Source organism: Globicephala melas, chromosome 3, assembly GCF_963455315.2.
Source record: "Globicephala melas chromosome 3, mGloMel1.2, whole genome shotgun sequence".
Lineage (NCBI taxonomy): Eukaryota > Metazoa > Chordata > Mammalia > Artiodactyla > Delphinidae > Globicephala > Globicephala melas.
The window spans coordinates 116,774,681-116,799,725 of record NC_083316.1 but is presented as its reverse complement, the minus strand read 5'-3'; the positions used below and the strand labels follow the sequence as shown (position 1 = coordinate 116,799,725).

The window sequence follows — 25,045 nt, the reverse complement described above, 5'->3', positions numbered from 1 at the left end:
GGAACAAGAAGGTATCCAACAGGATGGGGAACGGGGCCATTAGTGACAGCTGCAGTGTAGAGTAGTAGTTATAAGCATGGATTTTACATTCCAAGAAACCTGATTCAAATCGTGGCTCCATCACTAGATGTACAACTTTGTGCATATTATACAATGTCTCTAAGCTTCAGTTTCCTCATCTGTAAATTGGGAATAATATCACTTCCTTCATATGGTAGTTGTAAAGTTTATTTAAGAACGTAAAGGTAAGCATTTAGTCCAGTGGACAATAAACACTCAGTATGCAGTAGTTATTATCATGATTCTAGAAGCCAAAGCAGTGAGAGCAAATTACTTGGGACGTTTAATAGCTTGATATGTTCAGAGAACTACAGCAATTTGGTATGGCTGGAATATAAAAAGCAAATAAAGTAGGATACAGCAAGGATAGAAATAGACAGAAGCCAAATCCTAAATAACCTTGTATGCCATACCAAGGAATTTGATTTATTCTTTATCTAAGGAATGGGAAACCTTTTTGCCAAAGGAGTGACATGATTGAACTGGCATTAGAGAATTTACTGTGATAGCAGGGTAAACGAAGAATTAGAGGTATAATCACAGAGGTAGATAGAGCCAGGGATTACTACAATAAGTTCAGGTGAAAGATGATGACTTGATTTACAGCACAAGCAGTGAGAATACAGAGAAAGAGACAAACAAGACGCTAAGAAAGAACCTACAGGACTTAGTACCTGTTTGGATGTATGTGGTAAGATATAGCAGATGCAAGCTTCAAGGTTTCTGACTACACTGACTAGTTTTAGGGCAATGCAATTTACAAAGGTGGGGGTGGGGAAGGGATAGGCGTAGAGGGGGAAGTGATGAGTTCAGTTTTAGAATTGTGAGTCTGAGATGTTTATGGAACATACATACTGTAGGCAGTAGGAAGGGCTCTTACCAGACTGCTAAAATAAGTGAGAGAGGGTAGCCACACGGATATCTAAGAGAAGAATGCTCCTGTGAGAGCCAACTGCAAATGCCAAAGGCTCTGGAGCAGGACATGCTTGGAGAGTTTATAGAACATAATGAAGCAGTTGTGGTTTTGCTCAAATATCTTATGCTGATGAACTTTGTATCCTTTCATTTTAAATCACTGCCCCTTTAAACCTGTCACTTAAAGTCCATCAAACTCCTGAAGTAAGACATCCAAACATCAACCTTTACAGTGATCATCCAACTAACACAGGGCAATGATCCATATATTGAGTTTAGGATCTTGGACTGTCACAAGACTAGGAAAATATTAAATGAGGTGATGCAATTAAGGTACACATGCCTAGAACAAACACTCAAATATAATTTGTTATTATGTAAAACTAGTTTAGAAGGGCAAATATAATTTGAATAAATAATTTACCTGGTTTTCACATTCTCTGAAATGTTCATGTTCCTGAAAAGCCTGATGTCTTTAAGGGCAGGGACCACATTTTTTCATCTTTGTAATCCCAAAGCCCAGCACAAAGCTTAACAAATAGTAGATTCTAGTTAAATTATTGTGGAATCTACCCTACGATACCAATCAGAATTCTTAAACAGAGTGCCAAGGACACTAATCTTTGAAAGATATAATTTTATTATGCAAGATATCAGTTCATGAAAAAGAGTCTCTACCCCAAACTAAACACTGATTTTCCTCTGTAGAGAATGAGAGCATGCTTTCAACAGATTAACAAGGAGATAGTACATAGTAGTAAGTACTTTTGATACTGTTATCATACTATTCAAAATTTTGTGGGGGGTGGTAATAGGTCAAATACATGCACCTGATTTAAGTATAGCCTTAAATAATGGTCTCTTCAAACTAAAAGAAAATAAACTTTTCTTTGTTAACTTCTCAGTCAAGTCTCAAGCAAAACAGGTACTAAAATATAGTATAGATTCTCACTATTCAGAGTCAAAATAACTAGTAAATTAAAATAATTGGGACCATTTGAGCAATAACATCCAAGATTTGTTTTTGCAGTTTAATCACACAGGTGATAACACTGGCTTGGGTGTCAAGCTAATTGTGTGTTACTCAAATATTGAATTCTCAACTCTTAAGCAATTGTTAGAAGATACCAGATGCAAAAACTCTAATTGCTATGTTTTATATTTTATTCCACTTATCCATTTGTTTATTATCCTGGAAAAAGAAATTCTGTCCATAGTCTTCTTGCAAGCTCTATATAGTCCACATCAGATATATTTAGACTACAACTACCCAAACTAATCACCTCCTCCCTCTTCAGTTTTGTCTCCTCTCAAACATATATCCAGGCTTTGTCAGGGAGGGGATGCATAAACAACAAACAAACACTACAACAACTTCCTCTTCTGGTAGCCTAGCAAACACAGGTTTAAATCATAAGAGTTCCCAACCATCCACCTTCAGTGTATACAAGAGGGGCAGAAATTTCAAGAAATGGAATATTATTAATGGAGGAGGGGTGGTTTTCGTGTGTGACCACAAATTCTGTAGCATATAAAATACCCTCTATTATACCTCTTCCGAAGACCAGATGACGAGCACAAACATATCCAGTAACCTAGAATAGCCAAAAGAATCTTAAAAAAAAAACAAAATTGGAAGACTTACACTTCCCAATTTCAAAACTTACTACAAAAAACTACAGTAATCAAGACAGTATGGAACTGGCATGAGAAGACATATAGAACAGTGGAATAAAATAGAAATAAACACTCCAGAAATAAACCATCACATTTAAAGTCAACTGATTTTTGAAAAGGGTGTCAAGACAATTTAATGGAGAAAGAAGTATCTTTTCAACAAATGGTGCTGGGACAATTGGATCTCCACATTCAAAAGAATGAGGTTAGATCTCTACCTCCCATCTTACATAAAATCTCAATATGGATCAAAGACCAAAATGTAAGAGCTAAAAGTATAAAACTCTTAGAAGAAAAGAAGAAAACAGGTGTAAATCTTCATAACCTTGGATTATGCAATGGTCTCTTAGACATGACACCAAATGCACAAGTAACAAAAGAAAAACTAGTTAAATATAAAAATTGGGCCCAACCAAAATTTAAAATTTAATGGCACAGGACTTCCCTGGTGGTGCAATGGTTAAGAATCTGCCTGCCAATGCAGGGTACATGGGTTCGAGCCCTGGTCCGGGAAGATCCCACATGCCACGGAGCAACTAAGCCTGTGCGCCACAACTACTGAGCCTCTGCTCTAGAGCCCGCAAGCCACAACTACTGAGCCCGTGTGCCACAACTACTGAAGCCCGCGCACCTAGAGCCCATGCTCCGCAACAAGAAAAGCCACTGCAATGAGAAGCCCACACACTGCAACGAAGAGCAGCCCCTGCTCACTGCAACTAGAGAAAGCCCGTGTGCAGCAATGAAGACCCAACACAGCCAAAAATAAATAAATAATTTATTTAAAAACTTAAAAAAATAAAATTTAATGGCACAATCAAGAAAGTGAAAAGATGGCCCACAGAAAGGGAGAAAATATTTCCAAATCATGTATCTGATAAGGGACTGGTATGTATCCAGAATACATGTTTTTTCCTAAAAACAAACAACAAACATGATTCAACAATAAAAAGACAACCCAACCAAGAAATGGGAGAAAGATCTGAATAAACATTTCTCCAAAGACATACAAATGGACAACAAGCATATGAAAAGATGCTCAACTTCATTAGTCATTGGAGAAATGCAAATCAGAGTCACAATGAGGTAAAACTCCAGGGGCTTTGCTGGTGGTGCAGTGGTTAAGAATACACCTGCCAGTGCAGGAGACACGGGTTCAAGCCCTGGTCTGGGAAGAGCGCACATGCTGCAGAGCAGCTAAGCCCGCGAGTCACAACTACTGAGCCACAACTACTGAAGCCCACATGCCTAGAGCCCATGTTCTGCAACAAGAGAAGCCACCACGATGAGAAGCCTGCGCACTGCAACGAAGAGTAGCCCCCCGCTCGCCGCAACTAGAGAAATCCCACACACAGCAACAAAGACCCAAGGCAGCCAAAAATAAATAAATAAGTAAATTTATTTAAAAAAAAAAACAACTGAAAACTCCATACCCACTAGCATGGATATTAAAAAAAAAAAAATGTTAGCAAGGATGTGGAAAAATTGGAACCTTCATACACTGCTGGGAATGTAAAATCATGCAGTTGCTACAGAAAACAGCCTGGTGGTTTCTCAGAAAATAAAACAGAGTTATAATATGATCAAGGTTCCACTCCAAGGTATACACTCAAGGGAACTGAAAAGATATCGTCATAAAAAACTTGTACACAAATGTTCATAGTATCATTATTTACAATAGTCAAAATGTGGAAGTAGGGGCTTCCCTGGTGGCACAGTGGTTGAGAGTCTGCCTGCCGATGCAGGGGACACGGGTTCATGCCCCGGTCCGGGAGGATCCCACATGCCGCGGAGCGGCTGGGCCAGTGGGCCATGGCCGCTGGGTCTGTGCTCCGCAACAGGAGAGGCCCCAACAGCGAAAGGCCCGCGTGACGCAAAAAAAAAAAAAAAAAAAAAAAAGTGGAAATAATCCAAATGTCATCAACCAATGAACAAAATGTGGTATATCCACAAAACATATTATTCCAATTTAGTACTGATACATGATACAACATGCAGAAATCTTGAAAACAATATACTAAGTGAAAGAAGTGAGGCACAAAAGATCACATATTGTATGATTCCATTTATATGAAATGCCCAGACTAGGCAAATCCAGTGAGACAGAAAGTGATTACCAAAGGCTGCAGGGACAGAATGGGAAATGCCTGCTAATGGGTACAAGGTTTTGTTTGGGGGTGATGAAAATTTTTTAAAATAGATAACGGTGAAGGTTGCACAACTCTGTGAATGTATTAAAAAAACACTGAATTGTACAATTTAAAGAGTGAATTCTATATTATGTGAATTCTATTTCAATTTTTTTAATTTTAGGAATTTGAATTTGAAAAATACTTCGGAAATTTAATAAATTTCCTATTTTGATAAATACACTGTGGTTATGTAAGAGAATGCCTTTCTTGTTAGGAAAGATACACTAAAGAATTTAAGGGTAAAAGAGACAGGATGTATGCAGTCTACTTTCAAATGATTCAGAAAATAAATTACTTGTTTGTCGAGAGAGAGAGGAATGGGACAAAATGAACAAAATTGGTCTGTCTAGATAAAGGATATATGGGAGGAGATCTTTGTACTATTCTTGCAGCTTTCCAGTAAGTTTGAAATTATATCAAAATAAAATGTAGTAAAAAAAAGAGAGAATATATCCAATATAATTGGACTACTGCCCCTTTGGGGGTTTGCTCTTTGATAATGACAGTCTGTGTCACATATGTTACTGAATTTATCAACTGTACAATTTTTAAAAGGCCAAAATAGAAATGTAGAGATTTAGCAGAATAAGTAAACACGAGGAGAAAATCAATTAGAAGCTGATAAGTGCTGGAAGTACTTTCAAAGTGTACCACTCAAGGTATCAACTGACATGGCCAAACCTTTATTTTCTGACTCAGATTTCATAAAATGCCTATGTGAAAACTTTTAAATTCTACATCATTAAAGAAAATACTGCAGGTTCATTTATCTAGATTTAATACCAGATTGAGACAATTTTTCCGAAATGGAACTCATCCCATCTCTAGTGATAAAAAGCATAAAAAGTATTCTTCCTAGCATTTTATCAACATATGAAGCATCATGATCAATCACAAATTAGTCAATATGAGGACAAACAGGGAAAAAATAACGATTATATTACAGAAACATCTACTTAGGGACTTCCCTGGCGTTCAGTGGTTAAGACTTCACCTTCCAATGAAGGGGATGCAGGTTCGATCCCTGGTCAGGGAGCTAAGATCCCACGTGCCTTGTGGCCAAAAAACCAAAACATAAAACAGAAGCAATATGGTAACAAATCCAATAAAGACTTAAAAAAAGAAAAAATAAACATCTACTTAGAGCACAGTATTCCATGTGAACTGGGTTCAATGGCTTCAGGGAGGACATCAGTGAGTGCTCAGTCTCCTCCTGTCATAGAAGCTTTCAAATGTTTTGTCAGCTCAAGCTTTTTGATTTGCTAATATCTACTGTGGTGAAACAATTATGTAAGATTTGTATTCAAACTTGTTCTCATAAAGCAATCTATAGATTCAATGCAATCCCTATCAAAATCCCACGGCATTTTTTACAGAAATACAAAGACCCATCCTAAAATTCACGTGGAATCTCAAGGAACCCTAGCTAGTCAAACAATCTTGAAAAAGAAGAACACAGTTGGAGGATTAATACTGCCTGACTTCAAAACTTACTACTAAAGCTACAGTAATAAAAACAGTGAGATATTAGCATAAAGTCAGACATATACACCAATGGAATAGAACAGAGAGCCCAGAAAAAACCTTCCCATATAAGATCAATTCAATTCAACCAAGATACCAAGACCACTCAATGGAGAAATTACAGTCTTTTCAACAAGTGGTGCTGGAAAAACTGGATATCCACAAGCTACAGAATGAAGTTAGACGCTGACCTTACACCAAAAACAAAAGTTAACTCAAAATGGCTCAAAGACCTAAATGTAAGAGCTAAAAGGATAAAATTCTTAGAAGAAAACATTGGGAAAAAATCTTCATGACATAGGATTTGGCAACAACTTAATGGATATGAAACCAAAAGCACAGACAATAAAAGAAAAAAACAGATAAACTGAACTTCATCTAAACTAAAACCTTTTAAGCACAAAAGGACAACAGAGTAAAAAGGCAACCAATGGAATGTTAGAAAATGTGTGCAAATTATACATGTGATAGGGATTAACATCCAAAGAACTCCTACAATTAAACAATGAAAAAACAACCCAATTAAAAATGGGCAAAGGGGGAATTCCCTGGTGGTCCAGTGGTTAGGACTTGGCGCTTTCACTGCACGGGCCCAGGTTCAATCCCTGCCTGATCACGGAACTAAGATTCCACAAGCTGGGCAGTGTGGCCAAAAAAAAAAAAAAAAAAAGAGCCAAAGGATTTGAATAGACATCTCTCCAAAGACGATACACAAATGGCCAATAAGCACATGAAAAAGATGTTCAACATCAAACCCACACCCATTAGGATGGCTATTCTCAAAAATAGAAAGCAAGTATTGGCTAGAATATGGAGAAATCAGAATCCTTGTGCTTTGCCAGTGGGAATGTAAAATGGTACAGCTGCTATGGAAAACAGTATGGTGGTTCCTCAAAAAATTAAAAATAGAATTAACAGATGTTCCAGCAATCCCACTTCTGGGTATATACCAGAAAAGAAGCAAAAGCAGGGACTTGAACAGGTATTTATACACCTATGTTCACAGCAGCATATTCACAACAGCCAAAAGGCAGAGGAGCAATCCAAGTGTCCATCAACAGATGAATGAATAAACAAAATATGGTATACACATACAATAGAACAGTATTCAGCTAAGTGTCAGTGCTGCAAACATGGATGAACCTTGAAGGCATTATGCTAAGTAAAATAAGCCAGTCACAAAAAGTAGAAAAATTGTATGATTTCACTTATTTGAGATACCTAGAGTAGTCAAAATCATAGAGAAAGAAAGTAGAATTGTGGTTGCTAAGGGGCTGGAGAAGGGAGGACAGGGCATTACTGTCTAATGGGTACAAAGTTTCAGTTTTGGAAGATGAAAAAGTTCTGGAGATGGCTGGTGGTGATGGTTGCACAACAATGTGAATGTACTTAAAACCACTTTAAAATGGTTAAAATGGTAAATTCTGGACTTCCCCAGCGGTCCAGTGGTTAAGACTTCACACTTCCACTGCAGGGGGCGAGGGTTCAATCCTTTGTTGAGGAACTAAGATCCCACATGCCACACGGCATGGCCAAAACAAACAGGTAAATTTTATGTTATGTATATTTTAACACAATTTTTAAAAATGGTTAAAATGGTAAATTTTGTTATCCTTGTTTTACCACAATTTTAAAAAATTGTTCTCAACCTAACTGTCCTCATTACAAAGCATCAAAACTTGACAATTTAATAAACTGTTCTCCTGTTCAACTCTTTGGTTCTTGGGGCTAATCCCTGGGAGTGTACTTGCCTTTTTCTTTTCAAAATTGCAAACTAACGCAGTGAATCAAACCACTAGGATACGGTGGGATATCTACTTTAAAAAAACAAACAAACAAACAAACTCTTTCTACTAATGAAAACAGCATCCATTAAGGGAAAAACTTTGTGAGAACAGAAGGCTGTAGAGCGGAGGAAGAGCAGAATGTGTTCTTTGACAAACTGTTGCTAAATTTCAGCTTATCAAATAAAAAAAAGCTTTATATACAACTTTACTTTCCTCCTGGTTTAGGTAAAGTTGACCAGAAAAAAGGTAAACCAGTCAATCATCATAAGGCAAATGATCTTTATTCATAGGAAACATACACTATAAGTAACTACCAATAGAATAGCACACAGATTTTAATTTTTACAAATTAAAACCAATGTTTCCCATAGTGGCAAAGTTGGTTATATGCCTTTCTATACTGGTACTTCTAATACTTCTTAATTCGCTTAAAATGAATAATAATAAGACCTAAACTTTCCGAGTTTAAGTGCAATTACAAAATTACCTTAAAGTAGTGTTCCTCCAATACTCAATGGCACACCTTTGACTGCCTTTTTTTTTAAATAATTTTTTAAAATTTTATTTATTTTTATTTTTGGCTGCCTTGGGTCTTAGTTGCTGCGCGCGGGCTTTTCCCTAGTTGCCACGAGCGGGGGCTACTCTTCCTTGCGGTTCGTGGGCTTCTCATTGGGTGGCTTCTCTTGTTGCAGAGCACGGGCTCCAGAGTGCAGGCTCAGTAGTTGTGGCGCACGGGCTTAGTTGCTCTGCAGCATGTGGGATCTTCCCGGAACAGGGATTGAACCTGTATCCCCTGCACTGGCAGGCGGATTCTTAACCACTGCGCCACCAGGAAGTCCCTGACTGCCTTCTTAATATACTGATTGATCTACATGGCAGTCACCAATTTCATAATATAAAAGTTTTCCAAGAAGGTCAACTACGGATTAAATGCTAGTTTGAGAAGGCATTTCCTAAGCAACTAATTAAGTTCATGCATCAGAAGAGAAACAGTCAGCAGGACAATGTAGCAGTTAAGATAACTATAATGGGAGTCACATAACCTATTTTCTACTATAAATTAGCTGTGTGATCCTGAGCAAGTCATTCAGATCAATGGTTCCCAGACTGTTGAGGCTTTACCCAGAGTCCTAACATGAACTTTCCAATTTGATATTTTGTCAAACACGATTATTTTAAAAATTAATTTCATAAGAGTAGGAAGGGCATTATCTCAAAGTAGAAACAAGTGAGAGGACTTCCCTGGTGGCGCAGTGGTTAAGAATCCGCCTGCCAATGCAGGGGACAGGGGTTCGAGCCCTGGTCCGGGAAGATCCCACATGCCGCGGAGCAACTAACCCCGTGGACCACAACTACTAAGCCTGCGCTCTAGAGCCCGTGAGCCACAGCTACCGAGCCCGCGAGTCACAACTATTGAAGCTCATGTGCCTAGAACCTGTGCTCTGCAACAAGAGAAGCCACTGCAATGAGAAGCCAACGCACCGCAACGAAGAGTTAACCCCGCCCACCACAACTAGAGAAAGCCCGTGCGCAGCAACAAAGACTCAACGCAGACGAAAATAAATAAATAAATAAAAAATTTAAAGTGTAAAGGGCAGGACACTTGGGAGCAGGAGTAAGGTCAAGACTTTTTACTGTATTTGCCTTTATATTAGTCTTATGAACTGTACAAATGTAAATCACCTATGAAAATGTACTAAATAACCAAAAGAAAACCTCTACATACTTCGAGTTTCACAAAAAGGTTTTCCTCTACCCATACCTAATCAACTGTTTCGACCCACCATCCATATAACCATACTCACCAACGAATCATTTTACGTAAAGTCTTAAGGCTTTATAGAATGAAACTTGTGCAAGGTTGATGCTCATGCAATATAAAGAATTGTTACAGGGGCTTCCCTGGTGGCACAGTGGTTGAGAGTCTGCCTGCCACTGCAGGGGACACAGGTTTGATCCCTGGTCCGGGAAGATCCCACATGCTGCGGAGCAACTAAGCCCAGGCGCCACAACTACTGAGCCTGCATTCTAGAGCCCGTGAGCCACAACTACTGAGCCCATGTGCCACAACTACTGAAGCCTGCGTGCCTGGAGTCCAAGCTCTGCAACGGGAGAGGCCACCTCAATGAAAGGCCTGTGTACCGCAGCAAAGAGTGGCTCGTGTTCACCACAACCAGAGAGAGCCCACTCGCTGCAGTGAAGACCCAACACAGTCAAAAATAAAATAAATTAAATAAATTTTTAAAAATTGTTACAGTAATAACGTAATTTTTCCTTCAATCGACATTTTTATGTCTCCAAAATTTGCTCACTAGAATGCAAAGGTATATTTCCTATTTTATCACTATTGATGATAATTTATGAAGTAAAGCCTTTCTACCTTGAACAAAGTCCCCATAAAGGATTTTTAGAAATTCATTTTCATGGACAATAAATGAATTTTTCAAAAACAATACAGCATTTTAAGTTTCCTAAAATTATAAATTTACCATGGAAAATTTACAACATTAAACCAGTCCGGGGCTTCCCTGGTGGTGCAGTGGTTAAGAATACGCCTGCCAGGGCTTCCCTGGTGGCGCAGTGGTTGAGAGTCCGCCTGTCGATGCAGGGGACGCAGGTTCGTGCCCGGGTCCAGGAAGATCCCACATGCCGCAGAGCGGCTAGGCCCGTGAGCCATGGCCGCTGAACCTGCGCGTCCGGAGCCTGTGCTCCGCAACGGGAGAGGCCACAACAGTGAGAGGCCCACGTACAGCAAAAAAAAAAAAAAAAAAAAAATACGCCTGCCAATGCAGGAGACACGGGTTCGAGCTCTGGTCCGGGAAGATCCCACATGCCACGGAGCAACTAAGCCCGCCTGCCGCAACTACTGAAGCCTGCGTGCCTACAGCCCGTGCTCCGCAACAAGAGAAGTCACCGCAATGAGAAGCCCACACACCGCAACGAAGAGTAGCCTCCGCTCAACATAACTAGAGAAAGCCCCCGCAGAAACGAAGACCCAATGCAGCCAAAAATAAATAAATAAAATAAAATAAATTAAATTAAAAAAAAATAGAACACCTGTCCGTACCCTCTTTCAATTTCTCTCTTGTTCAGGTTATGAGCATAAGCCCTGAGATGCTATTAAAAGCAGTGACTCACCTTGTTTACCTGAACTTTGAATACAGAGTATTCATGACAAAATTGCCATCCCAGATAAGAGTGGGCCTCTAGACCAGTGATTCTCAACCAGGGGTGATTTTGCCCCATAAGACATTTGGCTTTGTCTAAGGACAGTTTTAGCTGTCACAATTGGGTGGGTTTTACTGGCATCTAGTGAGTAAACGCCAAGGATGCTGCTAAAGCACAGGAGAGCCCCTCACAACAAAGTATTATCTGGCCCCAAATGTCGATACGTTGCTGTTGAGAAACATTGCTCTATCTAGATAGTAGGTCATAAGTAACCCTAAAGGAAATCATCCATCTGCTATTAGAGAAAATCAGAATGGACCCTCTGTATGGTGTGTGCTTTTGACTCTTTAACATAATCTTCAGGAAAAAAAAAAAACCCTACAAAGCTTTTGCTATAATTTGCTATAAAATGTTGTACACAATTTCCATGTGCTTTTAACTAATTGTAAATATAGCACCTGTCTCAAGATAGGATATCTATCTTTTAAGTGTGTATATGAACATGTATACATATACATATAGGCCTATATAGGCCTGGAAATTTTTCTAAAAGAAAAATTTCAATACTGGTTATCTCTGAAGAGTGGGATTTGAAGGGTCAGTAGAGGTGAGAAGAACTTTTACTTTTCATCTTATATCTACTATCTACACTGTTGAACTTTTTTACCATAGGACTATATTACTTTTATAATTTTAAAAGGAAGATGTCACACACATAGACATACAGTATATGCATACATTCTTAAGACAAAAGATTAAAGATCATAAACCTCACCAAAATCCTTTCTTTAGGAATTTTATTTTCCTTTTACCTTACTTAAAAAAAAAAAGACTACAAATCTAAAGTTAACATTTAAAAAGAGATTTTTAAAGAATTTTCAACCTGACTTCTATTCTGAAAAATGGGTACATTTCAAAATAATCCAATGCAAGTTCTGACTCTTCTATTCAAGGCCCTGGACAGCTAAGGAACATGCTCAGCATGCCTGAAGAAATACAAAACAGGTATTCACCCCAATGTTTAAAACAACAAGAACCAAATATCCCAAATGGTGACATTCCCTAAGCTAGCACAATTCTAATATAAAAAATTTACAAAAAGATCCAAGCCCCTTCTTCAAACTAAAAGGTGTTTTGACTTAGCCAGCAAGGGAAAGTACCTTGTTTTTTCTCAGCTGTAGGCTCTGATAATGAATAGAAAAGAGGTCCTTAAAGTATCTACATTTCTGTATACCAAATGTACAGAATTTCAACTAACTCTAGAGCAAATGCACTGGGCCTCCACATTTCTTACTCATTTCTCACCTAGTCCTGTCCCATTCAGGGAACAAGACAAACTTCACTCTCAAACTACAAACCAACCCATCTCTCTGAATGTCTACATTCTAAATATTTGGTTCTAAAACATCTAGGTATGATGAAAATAAAGATGCTATTATTATTCATCAAACGACAGTTGGGTGAGTGTTTTTTGAAGAATATCATGTATGGTCTTTTCACACTGGAAATTCAAAGTTAATAATATGGGAGAAGACACTCATCTTGTCAGAGAGAAAAGAAAATCCAAGAAATTTGCTTGGGAAAAAAAGGTCATTTCACTCACAAAGGTACAGACTATATCCTACCACACATAATATACAACAGACACTAGATATTCCAGGAATTTCTTCTCCATGTCATATGGATGCGCGAACAAGCCTCACATAAATGGTTATTTCAAAAGCTCATTTACCCAGATATAACACATGAGCCCATAGAGTTAGATTCATAACTTCGGAAGCTCACTAGCACTCTACCTCTGAAGAAATTTAAGAATACTACTGAAGTAAAAACAAATGTGTGATGTTTCATCTCATCAATGACAATTATGCAAAAATGGTCCAGAAAATCAAGGACATCATCCTTCTATCACATCCAGACCAAAGCAAACCTTTTCAGTCTCTCTTAGAAGTTTCAAAGAAAAATAGACTCTAATCTTTTAGAGCCTAAAGATATTCCCACTTTATTTCTTAGGTAAAAGGTAAATGTGTTCTAGGTTCATCTCTCATCAATTTTCATTCAACGTCTAAATGAAAGCGTTCCACAAGCCCAGGAGTGGAAGTGCTCCAGAGACTCTCTCCCTAACTGCCTACTCAAATAAAATCCTGTCCCACCTTGGCTTAGAAGTTATTTCTCTTATAGTGAAATTCAAAGATACAGATATTCAAGGAACTATCTCCTTTACAACCCACACAGTTTTTTCCAAAGCAAAATATTGGGGTTAGAATACACTAAGGTTTTAAATCTAAAGGAATTCCTGTTCAGACCAAGAATGGCAAGACTGTGCACTAAATGTATTCTACAACCCACAAATGCAGTGTCTCCTTATTCCTCTCAAATACAAAAGCCAGGATAGTTGTACATATATAGAAATCCCTGTACTTTAAGACCAACACTGGAGGTTAAAATGTCATAGGGGGTGAACCAGGCACCTTAGAACCAAAATAGAATACTCTGAGCACTTAGAACAATAGTCATCACAAGACAGTACTATAACCAAGCCAAAGTCAAGGGAAAAAAGTGCAGATATAAAATATCTCCTTTTGCTCTAGAGCCCAAAAGTTGATGCCTACCATTCTAGGTTGCCTAGACCTAAAAAGGCCCAGTATAGGAGTTAAAAGAAACTAAGGACCTGATAACAAATTTTCCTCACTGCAAAAGGTGTCCATACAGGGCCTCATCTTCTCCAAGCCTAAAAATCTCCAGAGTTCAGCTATCCAGCTGTTGCGAAGCTCAAAGATGCACTAGAACTTTCTTTTCCTGTCTAACTTCACACAAAGTTCCAGGCGCAAGACTCACGTGATTTTTCAGCGCAAAAGCAGAGAGCTCCTTAGTACTCACCTGTTTCAAACTATAGAGGGGAATTAAGACCCCTCCTTAAACACACAAGTAAGGCATAAGGCAAATAATGTCCAACCCTGCAACTCTGACGAGAGACACAGTACAGTGGCAATGCTCTTTAGGCAAGCCAGCTCTGTCTCTCTGTCTCTGTCTCACTCTCCCTCTCTCACCCTGACCCTCTGTCTCGCTCTCTCAGTACCAAGGGCAGGGACTCTGGCAAGACCCCGCCCCCCCATCTCCAAAGCGGGGTGGGCGGGAGGTGCCCGAGGAGTCCCGGTTCCCGCGCGAAGCTCAGAGACCAAAGGATTCTCTATTGTGGGTCTATGGATGGTGACGGGAAGCGGTCCGGCTCGAGCCGCGGGCTGAAGAGTAAGCCGAGGGCGCACTAGGCCCGCACCGCTGCCACTGCCGCCATGGAGCCGATCGCTGTCAGAAAACGACTCCGCCTGAGCAGCGGGAGGGTGGCCCCTGCCCTGCGCCGGCCCAGAGTGAATTCGTGCCTCAAGCTGTGTGGGAGGCGGGGGTCCCCGAGCCGTACCTCGGACACCTCGTCCTCGTCGCTACCAGAGGCACCACCTCCACCCCCGGTCCTCAGGACGGCAGCCGCCAACTTGAAATCCAGCGCCGCGGCGTCCCCTCCGCCCGCACCGCTGCCGCCGCCACCGACTCCCGGAGCCGGCCCGGCCTCCCCAAAGAGTCTCACGGTGCGGATTCCCAGTCCGACCCCTCCCGGCGGAGGCGGCTCCGAGGCCCCGGCTGGGGCGGATCGCGGAGCCACTGAGTCCAGATCCTCCTCAAAGGAGGTGCCGCCGCCTCCGCCGTCGGTCAGCATGGTTCTCACGCGAAGCCAGAGACGCTGCCGAGTCACTCGCGGCCGCGGCCACCGCCGCCGCCAATCCCGGGAAACGAGAGGACCAGCAGGAGGAAGAAGCGTCTCCTTCCCCCCCCGTCCCAGCAGCGCCACTAACTTCTCACTGCCTAACCTGCTGCCTCCCGCCCCCACACTCGCCACTGGCTGCAGCTCCCCAGCGGCTGCAGCTCATTGGCCAAGGCGAGCCGTCGCTCAGACTCTTCGTCACGCGCCGCTCCCTGGCTCGCAGCCCCCAAGCTGCGTTGACCCGCGCAGGCCTAGGCGGTTGCGAACACCCGCCTACTATTCCCCACGTGCCGACTTCCGGTCTTTTTCTATGTCTATTGGCCAGTCTCGCTGACTATCGCGTCACGACCTTAAAGTGGATTAGTTGGCCTTGTGGTCAGTCATAGTGACCCCTGACAATGGAAAACTTCATTGGCGACAGAAAGTGTCGGTCACTTTGTCACAGGACGTCGCGTGGTACAATTGGCCGGTAAGTGTACCATTCATCCCGCCCCCATCTGAGGTGACGGGAAAGGGTTGGGGAATTTCCACTCTTGATTAAAATGACGGCCGAGGTGACGACCTGCAAGAATTGGTGAGATTTGGAGTGAATTCACCCAGCGCTTAGTGAGGCTCTTACGTCAGTGGTGCAAGAGGCGCGGAGGTAACGCAGTCCCCACCTGTCGCTCTCTGCCAGGCGCGGAGAGTTGCTGCACGCGGATTGGAGGGAAGAAGCTGTCAGTCTCAGGTAGGCTCCACCTTCCTGCCCGTCCCTGGTTGGAGGAGCGGCGCGTCAGTCACTAGAGAGGTCACCGCCTCTGGGACAGGGGAGGCTGTGTAACCTGTGCTTCTGGCTCTTTGGGCGGGAGTAGGGGGCTGGGAGAGACGGCGGAGCGGGGTCGTTACGGCTGAGTGCCTCCCGCCTTTCCGAGAGGAGCCTAGCCCCAGGAGCTGAGGGAACCAGAGAGCTGCTGAGGATGACCGCCCGGAGGCGATTCGGCCAGCCCGCGTGCCAGGACGTGGCTGGGCGCGGCAGTTCTACAACCTGCGGGCGGGGTCGCCCCTCGGGGCCGCGTTCTCTTGCCTGTGGAAGGCGGCGGGCCTGAGGGCTGGACAGCGCCATGCCTCAGTACCGGGAACTGTCCCACGAAGGAGGGTGGGAAGGCCGTGGACAGCGCGCGGAATCACACCGCGGGGCTGAATGCAGTGGTTAAGAGTGCGTGATCTGGAGCAATTTCGAGTTCTGGTGCCGCCACTTACTTACTGTGTGACCTCCGGGCGTTAGTTGTTTAGTCTCTGTGACTTTCAGTTCGTCCGTCTGTAAAATGGGGCTAATATTAATACCTCCCTCATTGAGTTGTTGTTATGAATAAATTGGTAATAACGTCAGGCGCTTAACAAAGTGCCAAACTTACAGCAAAGACTAACTTTTTTTAGTTACTTTTCCTTCAGGAGTCCTCCACCTGCCCCCTGGCTCCTGCCAGCCACACTAATTGTCTCTGTGATGCAAAACAAGGCTAGCTAAGGGGGTCTTCCCCCCTCAGAGGAGATCTCTGTACCTCTGTTAGCTCTATCTCTCTATCGCCTTTGTCAATAAAGAGGGCTTTAAAAGAACTAATGCTCTAACTAATCCTGTGATCAAAGATCGCAAGAAAGGCATTTGGGGAAGTTTGTATGGCAAATGTTCTTTGACCCTGAGAATGTCCATACGAGTTTAGCCAAGAGAGATTGGCTAAAAGCAAAAGCTTTGGCATTGTCTACTCTCTTGCAACTTTAACAAAGGGCCTTGTATATCTTGGTTGTGTAATTTTTAATATTTCACCTCCCTTGAACTGGAATCTGAAAATTCTACAAAAAATGATTTTTAAAATGACTTTAAAATCGATTCTGCCAAACATTTATTTAAAGAGCAATTCGAAGATTGTGAACATTTCTTTGGCTTGGTAAATGCCCATTTTGGCATTTCACATGTCAAAAAGAGACAGTTTTCTATGAGCAGAACATTTTAGGTAAATGTTCTTTCTAGATAATACATTGTAGAAAATGTGGGGAAAGTACCTTTTCTAGAAAACTATTTTGATGTAAATGCCATGTACACTGGCTTTAGTTAGAATTTGTGGAACTTAATTAGCTCATATCTTCAGTAGGCATGTGTGACTAGGTCACAACTCAAACTAATAGCGCCAACAAAAGAAACCCAGCACTGCCCAACCCACTTCAGAGCTGGATTATCCAGAATTGGTATGGCTACATCCTTAGGCAAAAACAGGTATTGACTGGTGCAACAAAGGAACTGCTTGTCATTTCTACCACTATCACAAAAACAATTTCTGATGCAGCTGCCTGAACAAACTCCTTAAATTCATTACATGAATCTCAAGGACGGAGAAAGGAAATCTGGATATATACATTTCCCCCAGTATATTTGAGAGAGAAAAATACACTCTCTACTCAGTCCCTAGCAACCAACCCTGAGTATAACTGTGAGTATAATGATCAAGCAGTGATCTTTGTTTCACCAGGACCTTTACCTAAGACACTTGTTTTCAGTAGTTTGACAGTCAGTATTGGAGTTAGGAACTCTCAATCTCCTAGATTTTGGTAACTGCTATATAGATTGTATATTAAATATTGTATATTAGTATATTGTATATTAATACAATATATTAATATTTATTATATTAATTTGTATATTAAATTTAATATTTCCATATATACCACATTCATGTGGTTTTACAAATGTGAAAACTAATTGAAAACTAATTGAGAAATCATATCAGGTAATACATTTGATGAATATATAAAGTCATACTCAATGTATTCAGTGTAAAATATCAATAAGTACTAATGTGATTTAGTGGGTAACCTTGGTTTTGATATATATTAAGATGGTATTTACTACTGAAAGAAAAGTAATACACTGATTTTTCAAAGGCTGAATAAGTAGTGGAGCACAAAATCCCTCTTAAAAGTATATTTGTTGGAAATTAACATTAGAATAAAATGTTTTCCCACAGAAAACCAGTGGGAATATTTATTAGGGTCTAATTTAACATGTTTCAAAGCACTCTCTTCCTTTTGATCATCTTTCAGACAGGGAAGGAAAAAGGGAAACTGTATAGTCCAAGGATTTTTTTAACTTTGAGGTAATAAAAGCCTTTATTCCTCATAAGAAATATGAGATTGACAACTAAATTGTAGATACAGGGACTTTAGCTACATGTAGTTCTTTTACATGCAACCTGCATTTTCTCAAGACATTTAATTTCTGCATGTCAGTCCATCTCAGTTCAGCCCATGTATATAAGGAAAGAAGGATAAGTAAACCAACAAATTTGTTGCACTTGGTTGTTATGTCATTTAACCTTTATAATAACCCTATCAAGATTTCACCCAGGGCTTCCCTGGTGGCTCAGTGGTTGAGAGTCCGCCTGCCGTTGGAGGGGACGCAGGTTCGTGCCCCGGTCCGCGAAGATCCCACATGCCGCGGAGCGGCTGGGCCCGTGAGCCATGGCCCCTGAGCCTGCAAGTCCGGAGGCTGTGCTTCGCAACGGGAGAGACCACAACAGTAAGAGGCCCGCATACCAAAAAAAAAAGAAAGAAAAAAAAAAGAATTCACCCATTTTACAAATAAGGAAATTGAAACTCCAAAAAGGTTATATAACTTGCCCAAACATATAAGACCAGTATGTTAAAAGGCTAGGATTTGAATTTATTTCTGCCTGATCCCAAAACCCATGCTCTTCCCACTGTATCACTTTGATTCCATGGTACCCTCAAAGGTAGAGGAATTTCATCAATCAGGTAAACTGATATAATACTTCAACAATTATATCTTTATAAACCTGCTAATTAGGACTCTAGGTAAATTATCCCTGACTGCTACCAAATTTGATCTCTCTCTCTTTTGTAACAGTTGGAAACATTTAATTTAAAACTTATCTCCTGGTTTCTCCAACTATATTGTTAGTTTCTTAGACCATATAATTTCACATTAAAAAATCTGAATAGTTAATATATTAACATGGTTCACATTTCAAAAAGAATTTTAAAAATACGATGAAAGTAGTCCTTTTACTTTGTCCACTAAACACCCAGATCCCCTCATAAGCAAACCATGTTATCAGGTTTCTAAGTCTCCTTCTAGGAATGTTTATACATATATAAGCAATTTCGTACCTGTCTACTTTTTTAACACAAATGGCAGCATACTGTACACACTTCTGTATCTTGCTTTTTTCACCTAGTATATTGTAGAGATATTCCATGTCAGTATGTAAAGAGCTCTGTAATTCTTGTTTACTGCTTCATAGTATTCTGTTAACCAGGCATACTATAATTTATCTATCCAGTACTATAAACTGGATAGGAAACTATTGTTTCCTATAATAAACCTACTCTCTATCCTCCAGGAAGTTCTGGGCACAACTTAGTTCAATTGAAAAATAAAATTGCAACCAGGCTGAAGGCTACCACTTATTTGAGCTATACTTGAATATACCTGCAAGATGTAGGAAGTGGGCATGTTTTAAAAAACAAGGAGCTATGCCTGCAGCTGGATTACCCCACCACATAGCCTAAGAAAATTATACCAAATTATTCAGAAAATTTACTGAGCCTACCTGAAAATGGGAAAAGTGTATATATATATATATATATATATATATATATATATATATATAAATATAACTTCTAAAACTAACAAGTATATAAATACCTCTTGTAGTAGAATCACTCAGGTTCTCAGCAATGGAGAGAGGAGAGAACAATTAATACCCATATTCATTTTCTTCCTTGGGGTTCTATCAGGATTCCTTAATCCTTGAATTGTTTAACAGAGGACAGCATGTCAAGGAGAATATGCAATAGGGTTGAGAGGAAGTAGTAGGATTTGGTGGGAGGGTCTCTGAGTTGAGAATCAGAAATACCAAATCTACTTCAAGTGACTAGTATACTTCTGGGCGTGATGCTGTGCTCCTTGACCAAGAAAGTTTGTGTGTCCAGTTGACCTTTTGATGTACACTTTAAAGGTACATAACTTAAGAGACATTCCATACCACAAAACATAGTCATCACTTTAAATCAAATATCATACATGTATGGAAAAAAGTATGGTAGGTTACATGTAAAACCAAGATGTTAATAGTAATTATCTTTGGGGTAATAGATTTGTACAGAGATTTATAAAATTCTTTTTTGAATATTTATTTTCTAGGCTTTTCTTTTTTACTTTTCCACAGTGAACATATACTTTTTGTGTAATAAAAGTTTTTTCAAATATTTCAAATTAGTTTTGCAATTTTTTCACATGTACATTCAACCAACATTTATTTAATTCCTGTTGTGTGAATGGCACTTTGCGAAGTCTTTAGAGAAAACATAAAAGAAGCAGAAGATAATGTACTTCTTTACAGTTACACTGATGCATATACTTATTGACTGATGATTAGGTAGATAAAATGCACGTGGGGATAATAGAGAACAGTCTTAAACAACAGAAAGACAAATTCAAGACACTATAATAAACTATTTTGCAGTATTGAGTAGGTAGAAAGTAATAGAGAAATCAAAATAGAGTAAGTTTATTTAGGAAAAAGCTTTTTTTTTACATCTTTATTGGAGTATAATTGCTTTACAATGGTGTGTTAGTTTCTGCTTTATAACAAAGTGAATCAGTTATACATATGTTCCCATATTTCTTTCCTCTTGTGTCTCCCTCCCTCCCACCCTCCCTATCCCACCCCTCCAGGCGGTCACAGAGCACCGAGCTGATCTCCCTGTACTATGCGGCTGCTTCCCACTAGCTATCTACCTTATGTTTGGTAGTGTATATATGTCCATGCCTCTCTCTCGCTTTGTCACAGCTTACCCTTCCCCCTTCCCATATCCTCAAGTCCATTCTCTAGTAGGTCTGTTAGGAAAAAACTTTGATTATTATCATTTTGAACTAGGAACTAACTGAGGGAAATAGAAGAGGTAAAGCCTTCCAAATGGAAAGGAATGGTTAAAAGAATAACTTGGTCAGTGCAGAGAAATCAGAAAGAGGATTAAAGAGAAATTTGGTTAAAGAAATGTTGAATGCTGGACTGAGGGCTTTAAATTTCGGTTCGTAGTTACTGAAAAGCAAAGTTACCAAGATAAAAATTGTCAAAGGGAGATTACAACTTTTTGCTTTGTTTTGTTTGGGCTGCATTGTATGAGTTGGGATATGGAACAAGGAGGTACTGGAGTCTAGGAAACAAGCAGTCTTGCTGTTGTGCTTAGGCCAGGTGTGAGGTAATGAAAGCCTGAGTCAGGGGAGTGGCTATCAAAATGAGAGAATGGAACTGTCAGCAAGCATAAGAATCAGCATGACTTGATGCCTGATGAAATGTGGGGAACAGTAGAGTTAGGAACAAAAGTTACTCTAGAGAAATCAATACAAACTTTCTGAAGGGAAATGTGGTATTATGTATCAAGATCCTTTCTTTAAATTTTTATTTCCTCCTATTAGAATGGCTAAAATCCAGCAAACTGACAGTACCAATTGCTGGTGAGGATGCAAAACAACAGCAGCTCTCATTCATTGCTGATGAGAATGCAAAATGGTACAGCCATTCTGGAAAAGAGTTTGGAAGGTTCTTACTATGCTAAACATGGTCTTACCATACAATGCACAATTGCACTTCTAAATATTTACCCATTGATTTGAAAACTTATATCCACATAAAATCCTGCATGGGGAAGTTTATAGCAGCTTTCTTCATAATCATTGCTTCTGGAAGCAACCATGGTGTCCTTCAATAAATGAATGGGTAAACAAAGTGTGGTACAGCCATACAATGGAATACTATAAAAAGGAATGAGCTGTCAAACCATGCACAGACAAAGATGAATTTTAAATGCATATTGTGAAGTGAAAGAAGACAGTTTGAAAAGGCCACATATTGTATGATTCTATTTATGTGACATTCTGGAAAAGGCAAAACTATGGAGATAGTAAACAGATCAATGTGCCAGGGGTTGAGGTGGGGGAAGAGTTGAATAGGTGAAGCACAGCGGATTTTTTGGGGTGGTAAAGTTCTGTATGATATTGTATTCTGTATGATACTGTAATAGTACATACATGACACTATTCATTCGTCAAACCTATAGAACTTTACAGTACAAAGAGTGAAATTTAACGTATGAAAAAAATTTTTTTAAATCATTTAGTAGTCCAGAGGATCCCAGAATGGAATGCAGACTATGGCAAAAGAATCTAATTGTATCACAAATGTGCAAAACAGGACTTCCCTGGTGGCACATTGGTTAAGAATCTGCCTGCCAATGCAGGGGACACAGGTTCAAGCCCTGGTCCGAGATCCCACATGCCGTGGAGCAACTAAGCCCATGCACCACAACTACTGAGCCTGAGCTCTAGAGCCTGCAAGCCACAACTACTGAGCCCAAGTGCCACAACTACTGAAGCCTGCGCGCCTAGAGCCCATGCTCCACAACAAGAGAAGCTACCACAATGAGAAGCCCACGCACCGCAACGAAGAGTAGCCCCCGCTTGCCGCAACTAGAGAAAGCCCGTGCGCAGCAATGAAGACCCAATGCAGCCAAAAATAAATAAATAAATAAGTTTATTTTTTTTAAAAAATGTGTGAAACAACCTCACTGAAGGAAGTGAAGGAAAAATATACTGACCTACATAACTTTGGAAATGAGTGGTGGCTCTAAGACTAAAGACAAAAGGAACAGCACATAAGCACTGTACTATGCTTGATCAAGTTGTTTCCCATGGAGATTATGCATTAATTAAACAGTTCTGAAACCACTATGTATGTGTACTGGAACTGAACAATTATGTAAATGGATGACAGATTGTGGGAGCCTACTTTCTCACTGTTAGAGTGGGAGACTACAGATGAGCAAGGGGAATAGGCTAGAATGATCTGTGTGGTGATGGGTTAGAGCTGGAAACATGAGTATGAACTCATATTTAGTTTACTATAGTTACAAGTGAATATATGTAGAAATATGTATAGGTATGTATATTACACAAGTTAGTATACACATATTTTTTTTTGCTCTGTCAGCTAGAAATGACATTCTAGTAGCAACATGCACACCTTATACTCCTGGTTTTTAATATCGTTCTTCAATAAAAGGAACCATGGCTGCTTAGAGAAATGACTGATTCTAGGACTGGGGCAGTAAATATATTGTACAAGATGAGCCTGGATCATCTTATAGTGCCAGAAAGTAAGAAAGTACTAAACATACACACATACACAGAATAATGAGGGTATCTCAGAGAGATACAGGAGCTAACTGAAAGAGCTCCCAATGGCCAAAGCTGGGACAATTTGAGCAAATAATTAGTATTGGATTATAATCCGAAGTATAAAATAAATATCCACGAGTTCATATGTATATAAGTAAATGATTGAATAAATAAATGAATGGAGAGAATAGATAAGTCTTCCATGCACAAGAATTCCAAATTTATGTAGATACTTTGCCCTCAAGGAGGTGAAGCATAACTCCCTTTTCCTTAAGTGTAGGTTGTGCTTAGTGACATCCTTCCAAAGAGTACAGTATGGAAAAGGGAGGGGGAAGGGTAACTTTATAGTGGAGAAACCTGACAAACACTACCTCAGACAGGTGTCAAGATTAACATCAACAGTGATAAATCATGTTAATTGTATGTATCCTTGATATGTGCAAGCAGTATGAGAACTGTCATAGTCAAGAGGAGCCTAAGGAGACATGATGACTAAATGTAATATGATATCCTGAATGGGATTCTGGAACAGGAAAAGGACATGAGGTAAACATGAAGGAAATCTGAATGAAGTATGGACCTTAGTTAATAATAATGTATCAATTAGCTAATAATAATGTATCAGTGTTGGCTCATTAATTGTGACAAATGTACCATACTAATGTTAAGATGTTAGTTACAGAGGAAACTGGGGATGGGCTATTTAGGAACTCTGTACTATCTTTGCAACTTTTCTTTAAATCTAAAACTATTCCAAAATTTAAAGTTTTTATTTTAATTAAGTTATTTTATTTTTATTCTTACATTTATTTATTTTATTTTTATTGTTCCAGTTTTATTGAGATATAATTGACATAATTATTGACACTAATTGTATTAGTTTAAGGTATACAACATAATGATTTGATACATGTATATATTGCAAAATGATTAACCACAGTAAATTTAGTTAACATATGTCACCTCAGTTAGTTTTTTTTATTGTGATGAGAACTTTTAAAATCTACTCTTATAAAAGTTCATTTTAAAAAATGTTTATTTCTTGGACTTCTAAGAATTTACCTTTAAGAGTTATTTAGACATGGCACAAAATATCATATAGTAAAAAAAAAAAAAAATCAATACAACCTAAATATCTAACAGGAATTAATTGATGTTAACGCGATTTTGGTATACAATTTGGTTCTATAGTTATTAAAAATGAAGTTCACATTATATTAAATAAAAGATAAAATTATAAAACAAAGCATATATAGTATTCCCAATACACTAGAATGGATAGAATATTCCCAAACATCACCAGACAGAGAGATTATCTGTGGATGGTGGGATAATGGGTGTTTTTATTTATTTTATTTATTTATGTTTTCAATTTTTCTATACATAGTATAGTACTCTGGTGATCAGGAAAATAAATTTAATATAGTTTGTAAGAAAAAATCACTTTATGTATAAAATCAGGGAACTGATCAAATGGGATATTTATTGGCAGTGTTAGAAAAATTAAGCAGGAGCAATTATTTTTCAGATAAAGAAGATGATGATGACTTCACCCTATGTGTTTGGTTTCAAACAGCAATGGGGGGAACTTAGCCAATATAGAACATTACATGGTAAGTCCACAAGAAACCCTCAAGAGAAACATACTGAACAGAAACAGATAAAGAGGGACTTCCCTGGTGGTCCAGTGGTTGGGACTCCATACTCCCAGTGCAGGAGGCCCGAGTTCAATCCCTGG

The 25,045-nt window shown here is 39.5% G+C and overlaps 2 protein-coding genes across 9 annotated transcripts in view; one reads left to right on the top strand and one right to left on the bottom strand.

The window, feature by feature from the left end:
- The window catches only part of ANKHD1 (ankyrin repeat and KH domain containing 1), a 116,853-nt gene extending 101,689 nt beyond the window's left edge, over positions 1-15,164 (bottom strand). For all 5 annotated transcript variants that reach the window (XM_030869408.3, XM_030869403.2, XM_030869405.2 and 2 more), the window contains exon 1: positions 14,739-15,164. In XM_030869408.3, the coding sequence (XP_030725268.2) occupies positions 14,739-15,032 (294 nt within the window). In that variant the 5' untranslated portion in view covers positions 15,033-15,164. The remainder of the gene's footprint in view (positions 1-14,738) is intronic.
- A 411-nt stretch (positions 15,165-15,575) lies between these two features.
- HBEGF (heparin binding EGF like growth factor) overlaps positions 15,576-25,045 on the top strand; it is a 64,982-nt gene continuing 55,512 nt past the window's right edge. For 3 of the 4 annotated variants that reach the window (XR_009563467.1, XM_030869423.2, XM_060296291.1), the window contains exon 1: positions 15,576-15,804. The gene's annotated coding sequence lies outside the window, so the exon portion shown is untranslated. The remainder of the gene's footprint in view (positions 15,805-25,045) is intronic. The other variant, XM_060296290.1, reaches the window with a different exon arrangement.